General features: G+C 34.5%; 1 protein-coding gene across 41 annotated transcripts in view; it reads left to right on the top strand.

Annotated features, from left to right (window-relative positions):
* Positions 1-20,117, top strand: part of LOC145266992 (coronin-2B-like) — a 370,386-nt gene that overhangs the window by 296,408 nt on the left and 53,861 nt on the right. For 25 of the 41 annotated variants that reach the window (XM_080122877.1, XM_080122861.1, XM_080122874.1 and 22 more), the window contains one exon: positions 14,662-14,718. The exons of the other annotated variants lie outside the window; for them this stretch is intronic. In XM_080122877.1, coding sequence (XP_079979003.1) covers positions 14,662-14,718 — 57 coding nt within the window. The remainder of the gene's footprint in view (positions 1-14,661; positions 14,719-20,117) is intronic. 41 annotated transcript variants of the gene reach the window in all.

Below are 20,117 nucleotides of genomic sequence, written 5' to 3'. Positions count from 1 at the left end.
TTTATTTTTTTGCTCCTCCAAACACACAGGCAACGCCGGGCATCCAGGCTAATAATGGATAAAGCACTTGGTGAAATTCACTTGTAAATTACTTTTCTGGCAGTTGATGGTTCAATTCTTAGAGTGGGTGATGCTCAAAAATACAATTGTGAATTACTTAGGACTTCTATCCAGTCATGGTTGACAAAACAAGTGGACCGTTACCAGACATGTTGTAGCCTCAATCGCAAAGTAGACAAAAAATAGGAAAGAACTTTAACTTGCTTTTTCCTGGTTGTAACAGCGACATTTGTTTCTTCATTCTCACGCCACGCATAACTCCCCTTTCCTGCTGTGATGTGACCCACCTCTCTAATGTGATCTCAAATGTCATCCACATCTCTAACATGATCATCTTCTCTAACGTGCTCTTCCTCCTTTTTGGTCCCCCGACAAAAGGAAGGTGGACTTGTAAATTCATCCTTGTCCGTTCGTCTGTCCGCACTTTTTTCAATAATTACAGCTTGGAAGTTTTTGAAATTTTGCACAAACATTAAACATGATATGAGTAAAAAAAAAATGTAACAGAACGGATTTTCCGGGAAAACTTCGGTTGGCCCTCTGGGGGTGCCTTTCATGTTAAAATGGCTAAAATTGACACTTTTGTACTTATTAAAAAATTGATGCCTTGGATTTTTATAAAACTTTCTATAAAGTTGTAACTAACTGATTTCTATATAATTTTGTTTGTCTATACTTTGCGATAACTCTTGGGTGTGCCGTATAGGCTCTTTTAGGGCTAATAAAAACACTCTATTTTGGGACTATTTTACCATATTTGTCCAAAGTTTTCTGTGTATGTCTATTTAGCAGTTTTGCATGGTGCTGAACTCAAATTTAAATATGTTAAGGCCTTGGGGACTTTTGGGGCTAAATGCGGGGTGGGGGGGGTCACAAATGATGGACTTAGTCATTTCTTTTTTTACATGGTGCAGAACTCAAATGTACATATGTTAAGGTCTAAAACTGCACCGTTTGTTCATTTTTACCAAGATTTGATGTCCCCTGGGAACTTTTAGGGCTAAATGGGAGGGTGCAAATGCTGAACTTAGTCATTTTTTTTTAATGCCTCGTTCACTGTGCACTCACGGGGGACCATGCATGCTTCACTTGTTATATTCTTTTTCGTTACTGGCGACGTCATTTCGTATGCGTTTGTATACGCACGTCCGCATGCACCATGTGGATTAAATATAGGTTCCTTTCAAAATTCTGTGCAGATTCTCCGAGTTTGACCGAAAGATTTCTAAATTTGATAAGATACCCCTGAAAAAGTTGGAGGTTACATTAACCAAAAGAAAAACACTCAAAATGAGAATAGTTGTCCGAAGAATCTATATAATCAATTTTCATCTCAAAAATTAAAAAGTAAAATGTCTACGAATTTGTTTGATAAATTTTTAAGTTTCTTTTTATTTCTGTTTTAGTTTTGCTAAAGCTTTCAAATCTGTTTTTGAATTTTATCTTTTTGTGTGTGTTAAAAGCTTGGCTTGGTTTTTGTTTTCTCTCATTTTTTTTCTTTGGCTTTTGGGGGATAAAAAGGTGTCCATTTCTATGGCTTAAAAGATAACTAATAACAACCTTTTTTGGACTTTGTGTGCATTTTTTGTTTCTTCTGTTTGAAAACTAAAAGTTCAATTTTTTTTTTAGTATAGTATATTTTCTGATTGATTTTGAATTTTATGAAAAAAAAAATTGCAATGCGGGGGGATTTTTTTTTGTTTTGTTTTACTAGTATGCATGACATTTGCTTTGTAGTGATGTGATGATGTGGGAGTATTTTTTTAATGATGGGATTAGTGATTTGGGGGTGGTATTTTGTTTTGCTTGTGCATGATATTTCTGTTTTATTTATTTTTTTTTTTAGTGATATGAAGCGGGTATTTTTTGTAGTAATGGGCAACTTTATGTGATGTGAAAGTATTTTTGTGATGTTGGGGTATTTTAAATTGGAGGGTAATGATGTGGGAGTATTTTCTCTTTTTTATGGTGTTAAGGAAGTGCAGAGTATTTGAAGGATGCTGGGGTATTTTTCTTTTTTGGTAATATTGGAGGTATTTTTTGTGATATGTTATTTTCTTGACTTTTTTTGTGTAGTAATGTGAGATTAGTTTCTATTTGAGGGATTCAGAATATTTGAAGATATTGCAAAGGGTATTCTCTTTTCAAGAAGTAATAGGAGCTATTTTTTTTTTTTTTTTTTTTTTTTGGTAATATGGGGGTATGTTTTGTGTGATGGAGGGATATTTTCTGGATATGATGTAGGGATAGTTTCTTTCTTTTTCTTTTAATGATGTGGAGAGTAATTTTTGTAATGTGGAACTAGATGATGTGGAAATGTTTTCATTTTTGATAATATTGGATTCATTTTTTTGGTACCGATGTGGAGGCAGTACTTTTTTTGTGACATGGGTGTATTTTATTAATGTTAGGTTATTTTCTATTGAAGTGGTGTGATAGGAAGTGGTTTTCTTTTTTGTGTGTAGTAATATGGGAGGTCTTTTTGCAAAGTATTTTTTGTAGAGGGGGAAGTATTTTTATAATGTCAGAGTATTTTCTATTGAATGGATGTGATGTGGAAGGATTTTCTTTTCTTACAATATTTGGGAGACAAAGAATGTTTTAAAATAATGAAGAGATATTCTCTTTTCAGGAAGGAATTAGGGCTATTTTATTTCTCGATAATATGGAGGCATTTTTGTGTGATGTTGGGTTATTTTCTGTTGGAGCGATGTAATGTAATGGGTATTTTCTTTTTGTAATGATGCGAGGATATTTAATAATATTGGAGTATTTTCTATTGGAAGGATGTGATATGAGGGTATTTTCCATTTTTTTTTCGTTGTTGTTTTCGTTTTTTTTTTATTATTTATTTTTATTTTTATTTTATTTTTATTTTTTTGTGGTGGATCTGTCAGTCTTAGTCAAAAGAAATGTTAAACATAATAAATTGGATCCTGATATGAAAATTGATTGCGATTACAAACTCAGCTTTGATGACATAAATGCACCATATATGAAGTAGAATCCGCCACAAGTGATGAGATATAAAGACAAAGAAATGATTTGTGTTCTGGACCACTTCAAACAACTGATGGGGAAATATTTGTATTTAGTTTTGTTTTCTACCGTGTATATTTTCCGAGAAGGCAGAGAGAGTAAAGAAAAAAAAAAAGTCATGATTGACTTTTAAAAGATGTTATTCTCACAATATTTCAGTCGATGTAACTATTTGTAACTTTCGACCTTCTTTAAAGTCAACATATCAGACACAAACATATTTGCCGAACTCGGTGATCAATATAGAATTTTTTCTTGAGTATGAGCTTAAGACATAAACTGGTGAGGCTCCATTTGGGAGCATTGGGGGCGGGCAGGCGGAGGGGGGGGATACAGAGTTGTCCCTTAATTATCATTGCTCCCAGATCCATTTTAGTCCAGAGTGGTATTACCTGTTAAAGCATCTGATGCCACCAGATCAGGCTGTCTGAAGATACTGGCTTTCTGACTAAAAATGCATCAACCATTGATGTTATTGTTTCTGTTTTTTCCTTTCCTTTTGCAAAACTCAATCATGTTCTGAAAAGTCAAAAACAAAAACAACAGTTTTCTTCTACAAAACCACAAAACCAAACATTGTGAATAAACATTTGAAGATATAAAGAATTCGAAGCATGAAATTTTTTCCAAACTTACTGGAGTCTGCATTAAATGACCCAAAATGGTTGATATGCCGTAAAACAAAAACAACAAAACGATACAGAATTTTGAAATGAACCTTTTATTTAATCCAAAGTTATAAATTGTTATCATTCCATCAGCCATGAGAAACTTATCAAACTCGGGAATCTGTATGGAATTTTGAACTGAACCTTTTATGAACACAGCATGATTGAATCGGTCTTAAGTAACTTTTATTTTTAGTTAGTATTGTGCAGCCCACCTTACAGATAACAATGAAGTCTTCCAATTACTATAACGACCAGGACAATACTACACCTCTTAGCATTATGCACAGCAAGGCTCTACGAACAACTTTATCTTTAATTGATCTTTGATAACTAAGTATTTTCGTTTACTAGCTAAATAGAAAAGTTACTAGCCAAATCCACATGATTTTTGGAATATGACATCTTCGTTCCGTGACAAGTATGTACATCATAAAGATTTTTCAGTATTTTTAAAATAAGTGTAATTTTAAAAATGCATCAAATTTTATGTTGAGACTTGAAAATATAAACATTTTAAATTCTTCGAATGTTTTTTAAACAGTCTTCATTAAAAAAAAAAAACATATTGTCCTATTAAACCTTTTATTGTTTAAATAATTTCACTTTACCCATTTTATTTAAAAAAATAATGGTTGGAAAAATATTTTTCACTCTGTAATGAGCTTGGGAAGATTGTCGGTGAAAAAAACACAATCATCAAAAGATAAGCACTTTATTATTTCTAGTTGCCACTTGGAAAAATCACACAAATGCGACTGTTTCACTCACAATGTAAAGCCCTGCACAACATGCACACTTAGCAGTCAGACTGACATATAACCACTCGCTTCATTTGTTATATTTGCTTTTCTTTCTTTTTTTATTTTTAAACAATAAATTTCGGCTCCATTAAATATCAAGTTGTGTCTTTCTTCTGAACCATTACCGATTCCCAACAGTTAGTATTGCTTGTCGTGAGGATTGAACCAACCTCCGGAAGACTGTCTGTTAGAACTGGTTTTTAATCAATGCCTTTATCCATTATGCCAAGTTCAAAAATATGCTCCTGCATAAGGTTGGAGGTTAAATTACAGCATATTAAAAAATTAAAAAATAATAATAAATGATTTTATTAATTTTAAAATTGCATCATAATTTGGTTTCAATTTCTGTGTTAAATGACATAATTAACATTTCTGTACAGTCATGGCTGATAGAATAAGAACAATATACTCCCGTGGTTTGCATAAAGGGTTTAGTTTAAACTTATATACAGGTTCTCGAGTTTTACTGGACAGTTTATCAAGTACGAAGTGTGACATCTGGAGAAGGTCGGAGGTTACATCAACTGAAATGTTGTGCAGATGACACCTGAGATGAGAATAGTAGTCTTAAAGATATTAACAATACAAATTATCAATCCTCATCTCAAAAGATTCACTTGAAAAAAGTCAAAAGATGCACCGACAAAAATGTTGTCAGAATATCAACGAAGATGAGAATATAAGTTAAATACAGACAAAATAAGGCGATGGTAAAAATAAAAAAGATATAATGATGGCAACCTTCTGTCTAACGAGATAATGCCGTTTTTCATCTAGCCTGATGCACTGCGGTGTCTATAAAGTCAAAACTGGAGTTGTCTCTCTGGATACAGTAGCTGGCTGGAATGTGAGAATAGCATTTAAAATGAGAACAGTAGTCTGAAGAACCTAAATAATCAATCCTCATCTCAAAAATTCATAACCATTTTTTTCATTGCTTATAGAAAATGTTTTTATTATTTTTTTTCATATTTGTTTAGTTTTTGTGTGTGTTTTTTTTTATGTAAAAACTATTTTTTTTATCTTGAATTTGTTAAAACCAATTTGAAATTTTCATGAATTTTTAATTTTCAAATCTTTCCTCCTCTCTCTCCCTTCCCTTATTGTTTATGGCCAAGATACTGCCTTTAAATTACATAAAATTGAAACCTAAAAACTGAAATCCTTTGTTGCTGTTGAGCTGAGGTATAGATCTGTCCAATCATAGGAGGTTCACGCTCCCAGGCTTTACCTTCTATCTCAGGAGGGGGTTATTTTAGCACTTCATTTTGCGGAGAGCGGCTAAGCAGTTTGCTTTTGGTGGTCCTTGAAAACAAAGGTTCTGTTAGGTTGAATTGAACTGGTGTTTTTTAGTTTGTCACAATAAAGGCAGGCATCTAATTTCTGCAAGTCTGCCATTGAACTTTGATGAAACGAGTGAAACATTGTTATTGTTTGCCAGGTGTGTGTGTGTGTGTGTGTGTGAGTGTGTTTGTATGTCTGCTAAAAACTAGTCATCTGCATCAAACAGGCACAAACCTCATATCGTTAGAAAGAGAGATCTCTTGGACACATTATTGAAAAATTAGAAAAAAAAACATCAATTATTTCATGTAAGAATGTCGTTATGTTTGAAGCGGAGGTCACGTAAAAACCTTGGTTTCGACGCTGTTTGTTAATTGCACATGCGTGAACAGTCGATTTGTCCTTTCATTTTACAAAGCTAAATTTGCTATTTCATAACATGTGCCGTCATGATCCAATCGATAATGTGTTCGCTTATGAACTTAAGCTATGAAACGAATGCTGCTGATCCATAACAATAAATATTGCTATTATAGATTTAATTTCTGTGTTTTGTTTTACATGAAAAATTAGTCGTTGCATTAGGAGAATCGATACACTCTCTTAGCTCGAAACGTGTGGGAGCCGATCATGGCTGGTAAGTGCATGTGATGCAGTGTGCAGTGGTACCTGCATACGTGCAGTTTCACATCCCCCTTGCAAACTGTTAAACACGTTCCAAGCGTACAATAGCTTTTTGTTGGGTTGTAGAAAAGTCTCTGCTGTTACACTTGGAAAGCATTTGCTGATCAAGCATAGAATCCACATGGCTTTGTGTGCTATCTTGATAATACCATGGCATGTTCGTTTGAAGTAGATGCTGACAATTGTACCAAGATTATTTGCATTAGCTTTTGGTCAAGATCAAAGTGTAGTATCTGTTCCGGCAGATACTGCACTTAAGATAATTTGTACCAGTCAATGGAGGGGAAACCCTCTATACTGGGACAATTATTATTTTTGGTAACCAGAGTGACCCCTTTTAGGGGAGCTGGTTTTTACCTCACATTAAAAACGGCCTTGTGCCTAATTTGCTCAGTGGGGGAGCAAATAAATACCATCTGTTCCGGCAGATGCTGCAGGCTATGACTGGCTAGGACTAGCTATGACTGGCAAAGACCAGATGTGGGGGCAACCCCACATGTCTGACCTTTAACCAGCTCCCATTTCCCACCTCTCGGGAGCTGGTCCCCCTTTTCCCCTTCCCCCTCCCTTCACTCCTCACATTAAAAATCGGCCTTGTGCCTAATTTGCTCGGTGGGGGAGCAAATAAATACCATCTGTTCCGGCAGATGCTGCACTTAAGATAATTTGTACCAGTCAATGGAGGGGAAACCCTCTATACTGGGACAATTATTATTTTTGGTAACCAGAGTGCCCCCTTTTTGCCTACTTTTAGGGGAGCTGGTTTTTACCTCACATTAAAAACGGCCTTGTGCCTAATTTGCTCAGTGGGGGAGCAAATAAATACCATCTGTTCCGGCAGATGCTGCACTTAAGATAATTTGTACCGGTCAATGGAGGGGAAACCCTCTATATTGGGACAATTATTATTTTTGGTAACCAGAGTTCCCCCTTTTTGCCTACTTTTAGGGGAGCTGGTTTTTACCTCACATTAAAAACGGCCTTGTGCCTAATTTGCTCAGTGGGGGAGCAAATAAACACCATCTGTTCCGGCAGATGTTGCACTTAAGATAATTTGTACCAGTCAATGGAGGGGAAACCCTCTATACTGGGACAATTATTATTTTTGGTAACCAGAGTGCCCCCTTTTTGCCTACTTTTAGGGGAGCTGGTTTTTACCTCACATTAAAAACGGCCTTGTGCCTAATTTGCTCAGTGGGGGAGCAAATAAATACCATCTGTTCCGGCAGATGCTGCAAGCTATGACTAGCTATGACTAGCAAAGACCAGATGTGGGGGCAACCCCACATGCCTGACCATTAACCAGCTCCCATTTCCCACCTCTCGGGAGCTGGTCCCCTTTTTCCCTTCCCCCTCCCTTCACTCCTCACATTAAAAATCGGCCTTGTGCCTAATTTGCTCGGTGGGGGAGCAAATAAATACCATCTGTTCTTCAGATGCTGCACTTCAATTTCTTGGTCTCTTTCGGTGGAGGAGAAATCCTTCACGACTGAGACAATTTTTATTTTTGTACCTTTTCTCCACGTTAAAAAACGACCCTGGTGTCTAACTCTGTCCCGTGGGGAGGCATAGTAAATAGGTACAATGTTGAGTGGTTTAGATAGAAAAGCAATGATTAATAATTTCAAAATTGACTCTTAGTGTTTTATTGATCCCGAGCGTATTGGTATCAAAGTAGTTTTATAAACCTTAACCTGATCCCCCTAAGGAGAATGAGGAGTCTTTTTTTTTTTTACTTCTTTTTTTTTTTTTTTTTTCGTCTTTTTTTTTTCGTCTTTTTTTTTCTCTTTTTCTTTTCTTTTTTTTTTTCATTTTTCTTATTTTTATTTTGGTCTTTTCCCCTTTTTCTCTTCACTTTTTATTTTTTTCTCCCTTTTTCTTTTTTCCTTTTTCTCTTTCCCCTTTTTTCTTTTTCTATTTTTCTTTGTCTTTTTTCCATTTTTTTCTTTTTCATCTTTTCTCTTTTTTCTTTTTTCCCTATTTTCTTTTCCCTTTTTCTTTTTCCTTATTTCGTTTTCTCTTTTTTCTTCTTCTTTTTCCCTTTTTTTCTGCTTCCCCCCCCCCGATTTTTTTTCCATGTTTTCTGTTTTTTTCTTCTGTTTCTTTCCTTTTTCTTCCCTTTCTTCCCCCTATTTGTCTTTTTCCCACTTATTTTTCTTTTCTTGTTTTTACATTTTCTATTTTAATTTCTTCAAAACTAAAAAAAAATTTACTCTACAAAAATTAAACAAAATGAAAATTTCAAACTGGTTTGTTATAACCCTCCAAATCTTTTAGTTTTATATCCCACCCACCCCGACCCAACATACACTTTGGCCACAAAATAATATTTGCTATCAATTCATGTGTCACTGCATTTTCACAAAGAACTTAAGTATCGATAATTTTTTTTCTCTCAAATGTCTGTGTGAATAATTTCATTAATACAGACATGTTTCTCACTTTGATGGGACATGCGCATTATTATCTAAATATTAATTTACTTGTCTGAACATCTAGTGTCACAAAAAACCGTTGTCATTGCGAACATTAGTTAATGAGAAACGAATTATCTCCCTTTATAGTCGCTCTTTATCAGTTAAAAATCATTAAAACCATTTCTTCTCCAAAAATTAAAAAAAAAAAAAAAAAACCCATAGCTGTCTATTTACGATTTCAAATTGGTTATTTTATTTTATGATTTAAAAAAAAAAAGTCATGTTAAAAGGAGACTAAGTTTTTTATTATAGTTTCTTTTTAAAATTAAAACAAATGTTCAAGTAAATTTACATCTGTTCCTTTATAATTAAGATAAAAAATTATTCAGAAAAAAAAATGCGTTGTGTTGAATTTTCGTGGAAAAAAAATGTCAAAATTTTTTAAATCAATTTTTTTAGCTTTAAAAGGTTAAAAGTATTTGCTAAAAAAATTGTTTTAAATTTGTTTTTTGTTTTATTTTATATTTTATTCATTTTATTTATGTGTTTTAAAAATGTTCAACTACCGTGGAATTTCCATAGGTTCTGCTAGTTTATTATGAATCGATTATTTGTTCAAATATAACCATGCAACAAAGACACTACAACGTTAGAAATACTTAGGAATTATTTGGTGACGACATAATTCATGTTGACACACCGGTTCCAATTAGATCTCTCTATCTGTATAAAAGCCAAGTACGTCCAAGGATGGAGTACTGCTGCCACATCTGGGCAGGAGCTGCTAAAAACAGCCTATCCTGCCTTGACAGAGTACAAAATAGACTTCGTGGTTTAGTGGGGGATGCCCTTTTCCCTGCAACCTCTCTCCCACAGAAGAGACGTTGCGAGCCTGTCTTTGTTTTATCGTTATTTCCATGGCAGGTGCTCGTCTGAGCTCCAATCCCTCGTCCCCCCTCGCCAATCTTTCACGAGAAACACCCGTCTGGCTGAAACTACTGTCAATAATTTTCCCCACTCTCTATCTGTGCCTAAATCCAAACGTAGATTCCATGAGCAAAACTTCTTTCTTAAAACTGCACGCCAGTGGCACTCTCTGCCGCTTGCCTGTTTCCCACCTGTCTACAATTTGGACGTCTTCAAATCCAACATAAACAAACTCCTGACAAACCGCCCCCTTAAGTAAGACACTCTATCTAAACACCCAATACTAATGATTTCTACAATACTATCTCATTGATTACTGTACATGCAATAACCCTAAAAAAGATCACCAAAGTTAAGCAACGTAGAGCCTGGTTAGTACCAAATGGGTGACCATTTGAGAATTCCAGGTGCTATATGTGTTCTCCAATTATCTTGACGTTGTTTCCAATCGTCCTGGACCTCTCCTTGCCACTAGACTCAAGCAGTGCCAATTCAGGAGAAATGTGGTTGGAGATTACACAATCCTTGCCTCATGATTACATGCATAGCTTACCAGGGATATCCATTGAAAATATTTGAAACCTCAAATACAAAAAAATTTTGTGAAAAGAAATGTTGGCATTAGATGATCCAAAATTGGTTTATGTCAGAAAATAAATCCATCGCAACTATAAGAACATATATGCCTGCTTCCCACCTGACTACAACTTGGATGTCTTCAAGTCCAACATTAACAAATTCCTAATAAACCGCCCCCTTAAGTAAACACTTCATCAAATCTCCACACTAACGTAATGTACTTGCAATAACCCTTATCCCTGAGTGGCTTCCGGGCCTTGATAAGTGGTGACCACCGTGTAAAAATAAAAAAACAAAAAAAAACAACATATATCTACCTACCAAAAAATGCCAGAGCAGCTCCATTCAGTTGTCTCTGACCTCTCCTTCCCACTGGACTCGAGCAGTGCAAATTCAGGAGAGGTGTGGTTGGTTGAGATTGCGCAACCCTTGCCTCATTACACATGCAGCTACCCTTACAGAGGGTATCTATCGTCTCATGAGACTGAACTGTGGTATTGCATTTGGTGACGTCAGGGTGGAACTTACAGTTTCCCTTTTGGAGACGGTGAGATTCTACTAAAGAAATATCTTTAAGCTCAATTTAACAAACAAAATTCTCTACTTCGTCGACTGCGGATTGCTTTATACAAGATACGAATATGCGAAAGAAGTCAATCTACAAATGATTTGCATACAAAATAAAATCTATTCAATGTCTAGAAATATTTAAAATCTCAAATACAAAAACATTTTACCAAAATAAATGATGTCGGCATTAAATAATCCAAAAGGCTCAATGTCATAAAATAAATCAATCGCAACTATAAGACAACATATATTCACCTACAAAAAATGCCATAGCAGCCCCATCGACATTCTCCAGTAGAGGCACCTCAGGCAATTAGTCAACTAATACAACTTCGACATCCAGCCTGAACGGAGATCCCAAAATATTATTGTATCTACAAACCCCAAAACAGTCCCATCAGCATTCCCCAGCAGTGGCACATCAGGCAATTAGTCAACTAATACAACATGGACATCCAGTATGAATGTTAAACTAAAAAAATTATTGCACCAAATGGAAACGTATTTGTTGAAGTACTTTGGTTAATGTAATTTGAAAATATTATATCTGATTATGGGGGTTCTATTTCTAAAATGGTGTACAAGTTTGTGAGATATTTTCCTTCTATGGATGTCTAGCGTGAACGCAGACCCCCACCATATTATTATTCCATCTTTTTCCAACTGAAAGACACTCATTTAAGTATTCTGGTTAATGTAGTTTCAAAATGTGTCTGGTTATAGGAATCGATCCCATTTCCGTTGTTTGGACATCTGATACAAATGCAGACCCTCACTTGTATTTCTTTTTGAAAAAGATTATTTCTGTCAATAATTTCCTCTACTCTCTACCTGTGCCTAAATCTAATCGCAAATTTTATTATTTGTGGATCTCTGTACAGGATAGAACGATAAAAGTGTTGCCCTAAAGAAAATAACATTACAGTTTTATTTTAAAACTTTTATTGAAAAAAATCAATTCAGATAACTTGATTATGTAGCAGAGCTGACATCTATTCAATGTAACTGCCTTCAGCCTCGATTACCACCTCAATACGGATCCAAAACTGGGAACATACCTTTTCCACACGCGCCGACAGGAGCTCGGTGAATACTTGATAGATGGTGGTGATCAGGCTGGCTTTGGTGTTGCGGGAGGTCATGTTGGTGATGTTCTTGACGTATGACCAAAGAAAATAGTCCAGCAAGTTCAGGTCGGTGGGGGGGGGGGGGCAGTGAGAGAAGGGTACAAAGTTGTAGCACTCCTTTTGAAGCCAAGCCTGAATCTTCTTGGACTTGTGGGCCAGCGCTAAGTCTTGCTGCCACACCCAGGGTCTGCCAGCAGCTACCTAATTGCATTAGGGATCATCACACTCTTCAGCACATTCAGGTATACTTTGATGTTGACTTTCAAGGTTGGTTGGTTGGTTGTTTTTGTTTTACGGCATATCAACCATTTTCAGGTTATTTAATGCCAAATCCAAAGAGTTTGAAGAAAAAATTTTTAATAGAATATATTTATTGTTTTCAAGTCGGTTTCTATTTAACCCATAGTTGGGACCCTAACAGGTAGTACCACTCTGGGTCAGAGTGGACCTGGGAGCAATGGCAATTCAAGGGTGGCTCCACACTCCCCAAAGCCCGCAAGCTGGGGCCTCACGACTGGATATAGTTTAAGGTCATATCCAGGACCATTGACTTTCAAGGCGACTTTGAAAATGTGAGCTGGCATAATGTGGCCCTCACTTGAAACCACACCAAAAACCATAACTGTGGCCGGGAACTTTGTTGAGCTGTGACCTCATGTGTTGAACTGTTCGGATTTGCATTTTGAACATGCTGGCAATGGTCCTGTTGTCATAACTTGTATCAGTAGAGAGCATGAGTTGTACAGTGACGCATCTCTGATCTCGCTCATTGAACATTGTGTCACTTTCAGACATGATAGAAGGCTCCTATCGCTCTTGGGATTTGTAAACAACTGGCCAACTAGTAGATGGTCTGCAACAGTAAAAGAAAACCAGTTTTCATCAAATGGAAATGGAATCATGTCGTTTTTTTTCTAGTGTGACCATTTTACTGTTCCACCCTGTACTATTTTTGGACAGAACATATACTACACTTTGAAAATTTTATTTATTTCTGAAAAATACAAAAATATGGGATTACGTAAATTAGGCACTAGGCCATTCAAAAGTGTTGGGAGGGAGTCTTTAGTTCATCTTGTTGCTGTACATTATATTTGTCTATCATTTTACTAACTAGTAAGAGAATCTTCAATCACCATAATACTACATTCACTCCAGGGATTGTCCTACTTAAGATTTCCAAATTGAGTTTTTTTATAATTTAATATTAGCAGGATCTGTGGAAATTCCACAGCGGACCCTTTCATATGTAATATATTGATGCTGGCATTCTGTGGATGTTCAACGTAAATGGAGACACTCTAATATTATTGTAGCTCTTGTTGAAACTGCAAAAGTATTTATCTTAGCTAGCAGGGATGCCCGGCGTAGCCTGGTCGTAAAATACGCTTAAATATGTTATTTTAATTTATGCAGATTTCGTATATATTATTATGCAGTTAACTTTCCATCAATTCTTATATATTATAAAGTTGTGATTTCAAAAATATATCTATATGACTTGGGTGCATCAGCTTGAACCGAAGCCAAAACCTATGCAGAAAAAAAATGTGTGTATATATATTTCTGTGGAAATATATAAAATAAAAAAAATAAGAGATTGCCCAATCACCAAAGATGCAATACATCTTTGGTGATTAGGCAATCTCTTTTTTTTCTTTCTTTCTTTTTTTTTTAAAGTGTTAGACGGTGATAATGTACATATGAACCTGAATTTGCCTTAGTATATTAATTATTATATAGATTTCCAAATCGGGTAGATACACAAGCATTACATATCCTTCCTTCCCCATATCCATAAGCTCACATCTCTTCGAAGACACACATTAGCCCCTTCATCCTTCCTTTGTGAATACCCGCATGTTTTTTTTTTCATTTGTTTAGCAATTATGCAATATAGTTAACAACCAAGAAATCGAAAACAAAATATACAACGAAAAAGTTTAACCAAATGCATTGAAATTTCATTTTCTACCGACCTGTATAGTTTTACATTTATGAAAATGTAAATTTTGTTATTTCAAAATTGGTTTTGTTACTTTCATTTAGCCAACCACAAGTCAATCAAAAATGGCTGTCAATTTTCTATTTGGAGGTGGACGCTAATTTCAGACTTACATTAATCCAACTGGCTATAACCCCCAGACTTAAAGTCAGTGGTACCGTAAGTCTTCCCCTTTTTTTAAAACTATTTTTTTAATGTGAAATTAGCAACCACCTACTTCCTAAAAAATGACCTTTTGATTGACTCATGTTTGGCTACAGGAAAATAACAAATCAAATTTTGAAAAAGTAAAACTTATGAGCACTGAGGTCGGTAGAAAATTAAGATTTAATGCCTTTGGTAAGTTATTTGTTGTATTTTTTTTTTTTTTTTCTCTCAATTTCTGCTCCGTTAACTTATCTGTATGGCTGCTATTTGTTCTCCCATTGAAATGTCTTTTTTATTTTTGTTTTTTTTATTTGTTTGTTTACATTTTCTTCTTCTTCCCTACCCAAGGATGGTCAACTGACCAACTGCCCTCCAATAACGTCTGCAAAAGCGGTTCAGAGACAGGTAAATAGTTCCTCCTTCTCAGCCCTATGGCCTCAGCACATCTTCCTTCCTCTCCGTGACTCTACGCTTCTGCATCTAGTTCTTCTTTTTTCCGCTTTTTATGATTTTTGCAGCTTTTTCTTTTTTTGATTCAATCATCTGAATGTTTTTTTTTGTTTTTTTTTATGTTTACATTTCTCATTCCATATGCATCGGTTGTATGGATCCGTGCATTGCACAGGATCCGTTATGTTCAAATTACTTTTCTAAATATTTCTATATTCAGTATCTAAGCTAAAACTAAATTTGGTTTTCATGCAAGGTATAAATACGAAAAAAAGAATGAAAAACATAAGGAGCGATAACTTTTATTAAAAGAATAAGTTATTCTTCTGAGCTGATTTTTCTTTTAAGGTGACTAGTTAAGAATTTCTAGATACTATAAAGTTGTCAGATGTGATTAAGTAATTTTTTTAACATAATTTGAATTTTGTTTCATTTGCTGCAGGCAGCATTTATATTTACTGAAGTATAACCATAAAACATTACAGATTTCACACAAATTTCAAGAAATCTGAAGCATCTATGATTTGATAAAGAGGTTTTTCCTTGAAATATAGAACACAGTCACACGCAAATGAAACATTTCAGCATGACCGATTTGGCATCACTGATTCAATGGTGTGGCCGATTTGGCATCGTTGATTTGATGGCATGGCCAATTGAACAGAGGGGCAATTCAGTATTGACCATGCAGTCAGATTTTTATGAAGATTTTATAACTTTTTTTTAAATTAAGAAACAATATGAAAATACAGTAGCGTCCAAAAGTTAAGAAACAGTCTATTATTTTATTGAGTGGCTTCTAACTTTATCTAAGAAAAGGAGAAAAAAAGTTTTGGTGAATTTTCCAATGTTTAATAATGGTATTAAATAAAAAATAATTTTTTTATTTTTTATTTTGAATACATATTAGTTTTTTACATAAAAATAGTTTTAATTAAATTACAGGCGTCCAAAAGTTAAGGAGCGAGAAAATTAATACAAACTTTAGCAATTTTAATAACAACTTAACAAAATGTTGACTCCGAATATTCGAAAAAGTCTATCTATACAAGAAAAACAGCTTATTTATGACCATTATGATGAAAAAAAAAGCCATAGGGGAGATTGTTAAAATATTGAAAAGTTCTAAAAGCATTCTTTTTCGGATTATTAAAAATAGAAAAAAAGGTTTTCCATTGACTGAAAAGAAAAAAATCTGGCCGACCCCAAATAACAACTAAGAGGGAGGATAGAAAAATCACTTGATCATCTCGTTCTGATCGCTTTAAAACTGCAGCTTCGATATCCCGGGATTTACATCCGAAACTGGACAAAACATTTCCCAACAAACGATCTCACGAAGATTAAACGAAGTTGGATTATTTTCCAGAAGTCTATGCTTAAAGCCTTTAATTTCTATTAAAAATAAAAATGTCAGATTGTTATTCACTGAAAAACATTTGTTTTGGGGAGAAAAAAATGAGAAAAAGTTCATTTTAGTGATTAATCTAAATTCAATCTTTTCGGATCAGACAAAAGACCACATGTCAGAAGAAAAAATGGAGAAAGACTGTCCCCTAAGTGCATTAAAAGTACAGTAAAATTCGGAGGGGGCAGTATAATGGTATGGGGCATGATATCTTCAAAAGGAACTGGCCCCTTCGTGAGGATTCATGGAAAAGTTAATGGCCGAATGTACAGAGAATTGATTAGAGAACATTTGGTTCCTAATCTTTCTGATTCTGATATTTTTATGCACAACAACGCACCGTCCTATGAAGCAAAAATAGTTTTAGAAGAGCTAAATAGATCCAATATTTGCGTTATGTATTGGCCAGCTCAGAGACCCGACCTTAATCCAATTGAAAAGGTTTGGAAAATTATTGGTGATAAAATCACAGAAAAAAAAATCAAAAATCTTGATGATTTATGGGAATGTATAAGAAAATCGTGGAATAATATCTCACCAATAACATGTGAACGATTGGTTCTGTCTTGCAGCAAAAGATGTCATAGTGTGATTGAAAACTGGGTGATTTTCACTAAATACTGAAAGGATTCTTTGTTTTTTCATTAATAATTTTCCCTCGTTCCTTAACTTTTGGACACCTGTAATTTAATTAAATTTATTTATATGTAAAGAACTAATATATATTCAAAATAAAAAATTTAAAAAATTATTTTTTATTTAACTACCATTATTAAACATTGGAAAATTCACCAAAATTTCCCCTCCCCCTTTTTTATAGATAAAGTTAGAAGTCATTTAAAATAAAATGATCGGTTGTTCCTTAACTTTTGGGCGCTACTGCATATCACTTCAAGTTTTTTTAAGAAAAATCGCATTTTTTCAAAACTCTTATTGGTTAATTATTTTCTAGTTAATTTTTTAAGGATTTAAAACTTAAAAATATTTTTAGTTCTTTTTTTTTAAATAAGAAAAACAATATGCAAATATAATTTCGTTGTTGACGACTGAGTGTTGTCTGTTTTTGTGTTGTCTTTTAAATAAACACTGTCATTTTTAATTTTTTTTAATTAAGAAAAACACTATGAAAATATAATCTCGTTATTGATGACTGAGTGTTATTGTTCTTGTACTGTCTTTTAAATAAACATGGTTGTTTTGAAATTCTTTTTTTTTTAATCGAATTAAATATTTTTCTTTTAATAATTTTATTTAAATTTTCTTCTAAGAAAAAAATATCTTCATTTACTGAATTAATTTTTAAAATATAAAATAAACTTTGACTATAACGACAAAGCACTAATTTGACACTGAATCGGCTATGCCGAATTGGGCAAGCCAAAACGGTAACACCAAAATGTACCAAACATCAGTCACACACGTTTGATCACTGTGTAAAAGTTTAGTAATCAAGTAAGATTAATTATTAAAAAATAAATCTATCTATATATATAAAAGCGAAAATGTGTGTGTGTTTGTGTGTCCGCTTTTTGTGTATGTCCAAGAAAGGTTTTTTTCAGAGAAGCGGTCAGTCGGTTCACAACTTCTTAAAACTTTTTATATCACATATAAATCATAATATCTCCGAGTTAACAACGGAGCTCGCCTGTCTATTTAATTTGCTCAACTTCGGAAAGATAAATATTCAACATTTGTTGCTCGCCGCATGTGGGTTAGGCTTTTTTCTATAATAAAAACGACACTAATTCTGACGGTATTTTTCCGGTCGCGATCGCCGGAAATGTCTGAAAGCGATCAGCTTTGATCAATGTGGAAATATTTTCCTTATATCAGACAACAATTTCTATTCAAATTGGACAAGGGGAGCTGGTCCCCCCCCCCAACATCTTGGGAAAATAAAAATAAAAAAAAGCGTTCCCACAATAAATGAAATACTATCCCTCAGTCAAACTTGACCTCATTAAGTCATTAAAACGTGCACCTGCAAAATCTAAGTAATTAAATAAATTCAAACGTGTTTCCGTTAGTATCTATTGGTGGCCCAATGGTTAACGTCGCACGCTTTTTTTTTCACACTTTAATTTCCAACTTTGCCTCAAGGGTTCGGGTTTGATCCTCATACTCACCTACCAAAACTTTTTTTTATTATTTTAAACCCCCCCCCCCCCGGGAGTTTTAATTTGCCCAAAACCACACACACTTCCAAACACCCGGGCAACGCCGGGTACCCCTCGCTAGTTAAATATAAAAGGGAAAGATAGTTTGCTTGAAGCATTGTTGTTAAATAAATATGGAGATGTATAAGAAGGCTATAGCAGTGCATTGTTGTGGTCTTTTTATATACCTCAATATTTAAATTAAATATAAATAGAAAATCACTAGTTTTTATCTTCCTTTTCAACATCAACATATTTCCATTTCTTGCACTGTGATTGCCTCCTAATATTTCCCTAAATAGATATTGCTGGCAATTCTTAAAGAAAGCATTTTTTAAATAAATTATAGTGAAGTATCTTAGTTTATTGCAAATAACATGCTACAGCAATAACAGACTAAATGTACCAACCCAGTATTGTTCAGGATCTGTTATATTCAAATTTCTTTTGTAAAACTAAGTTAACCTGACTTTGATTTAAGAAGAACAAAGGAAGATATAAATAAAAAAAAAGAGAGAATGTAACAAAAATAAGGAGCGATAATCTTATTAAAACAATAAGAAGTGTTATTCCTCTTAGCTGTTTTGCTTTTAAGGTAACTACTTAAGAATTTCTTTATATCAGGAAACTGGCGTATCAGATGAAGTTGTTTTAAAAAATACATTTGTAATAAAGTATGCAAGTCGATTGTAAATAACATGGTATAGCAAAAAAAAGCCAAGTACGTACAAGGATGGAGTACTGCTGCCACATCTGGGCAGGAGCTGCTAAAAACAGCCTATCCTGCCTTGACAGAGTACAAAATAGACTTTGTGGTTTAGTGGGGGATGCCCTTTTCTCTTCCCTGCAACCTCTCTCCCACAGAAGAGACGTTGCGAGCCTGTCTTTGTTTTATCGTTATTTCCATGGCAGGTGCTCGTCTGAGCTCCAATCCCTCTTCCCCCTCCCCCTCGCCAATCTTTCACGAGAAACACCCGTCTGGCTGAAACTACTGTCAATAATTTTCCCCACTCTCTATCTGTGCCTAAATCCAAACGTAGATTCCATGAGTAAAGCTTCTTTCTTAGAACTGCACGCCAGTGGAACTCTCTGCCGCTTGCCTGTTTCCCATCTGACTACAACTTGGACGTCTTCAAGTCCAACATAAACAAACTCCTGACAAACCGCTCCCTTAAGTAAGACACTCTATCAAAACCCCCAATACTAATGATTACTACAATACTATCTCATTGATTACTGTACATGCAATAACCCTTATCCCTGAGTGGCCTTCGGGCCTTGATAAGTGGTGACCCCCATGTAAAAAAAAAAAAAAAAATGAAAATTTGGTTACTCAGAATCGGTTTGATTTGTCAGCTTAAATACTATTTAGGTCCACAGAAGTTATGAGATAGAGCATAAGTATGTGTAAGGAGTTAAAATATTTGAAAATTATGACTCACAACATTTATAGTTTGCACACAAGTGATACAAGATAAAGATAATTACAGCGTAACCCGGATATAAGAGAATCGGATAGAAGATATTTTATCTGGTCCCAAATTAGAGCCTGTGTTAATGTACAATGTAACCTGGATATAAGCACCAAGGATATAAGTGTAGCCCGCCTATAAGAGAGCTGTAGAGACTGGAAAAGAAGTATCTTATATCCGGGTCACACTGTATTTCCTTATTCCATGTAGTTTCAAAAATTGGCTTTTTCTTCAAGGGAAAAACAGCAAAAAAAAAAAAAAAACTATAGACTATCTATAATTTTGCTGGTTAGTGCAAAAATTGAAATACATATTAAA

This window comes from Euprymna scolopes, chromosome 42 (genome assembly GCF_053919585.1).
Source record: "Euprymna scolopes isolate OS-2025 chromosome 42, ASM5391958v1, whole genome shotgun sequence".
Lineage (NCBI taxonomy): Eukaryota > Metazoa > Mollusca > Cephalopoda > Sepiida > Sepiolidae > Euprymna > Euprymna scolopes.
The sequence above is the reverse complement of the archived record's forward strand: the minus strand, read 5'-3'. Positions and strand labels throughout refer to the sequence as shown.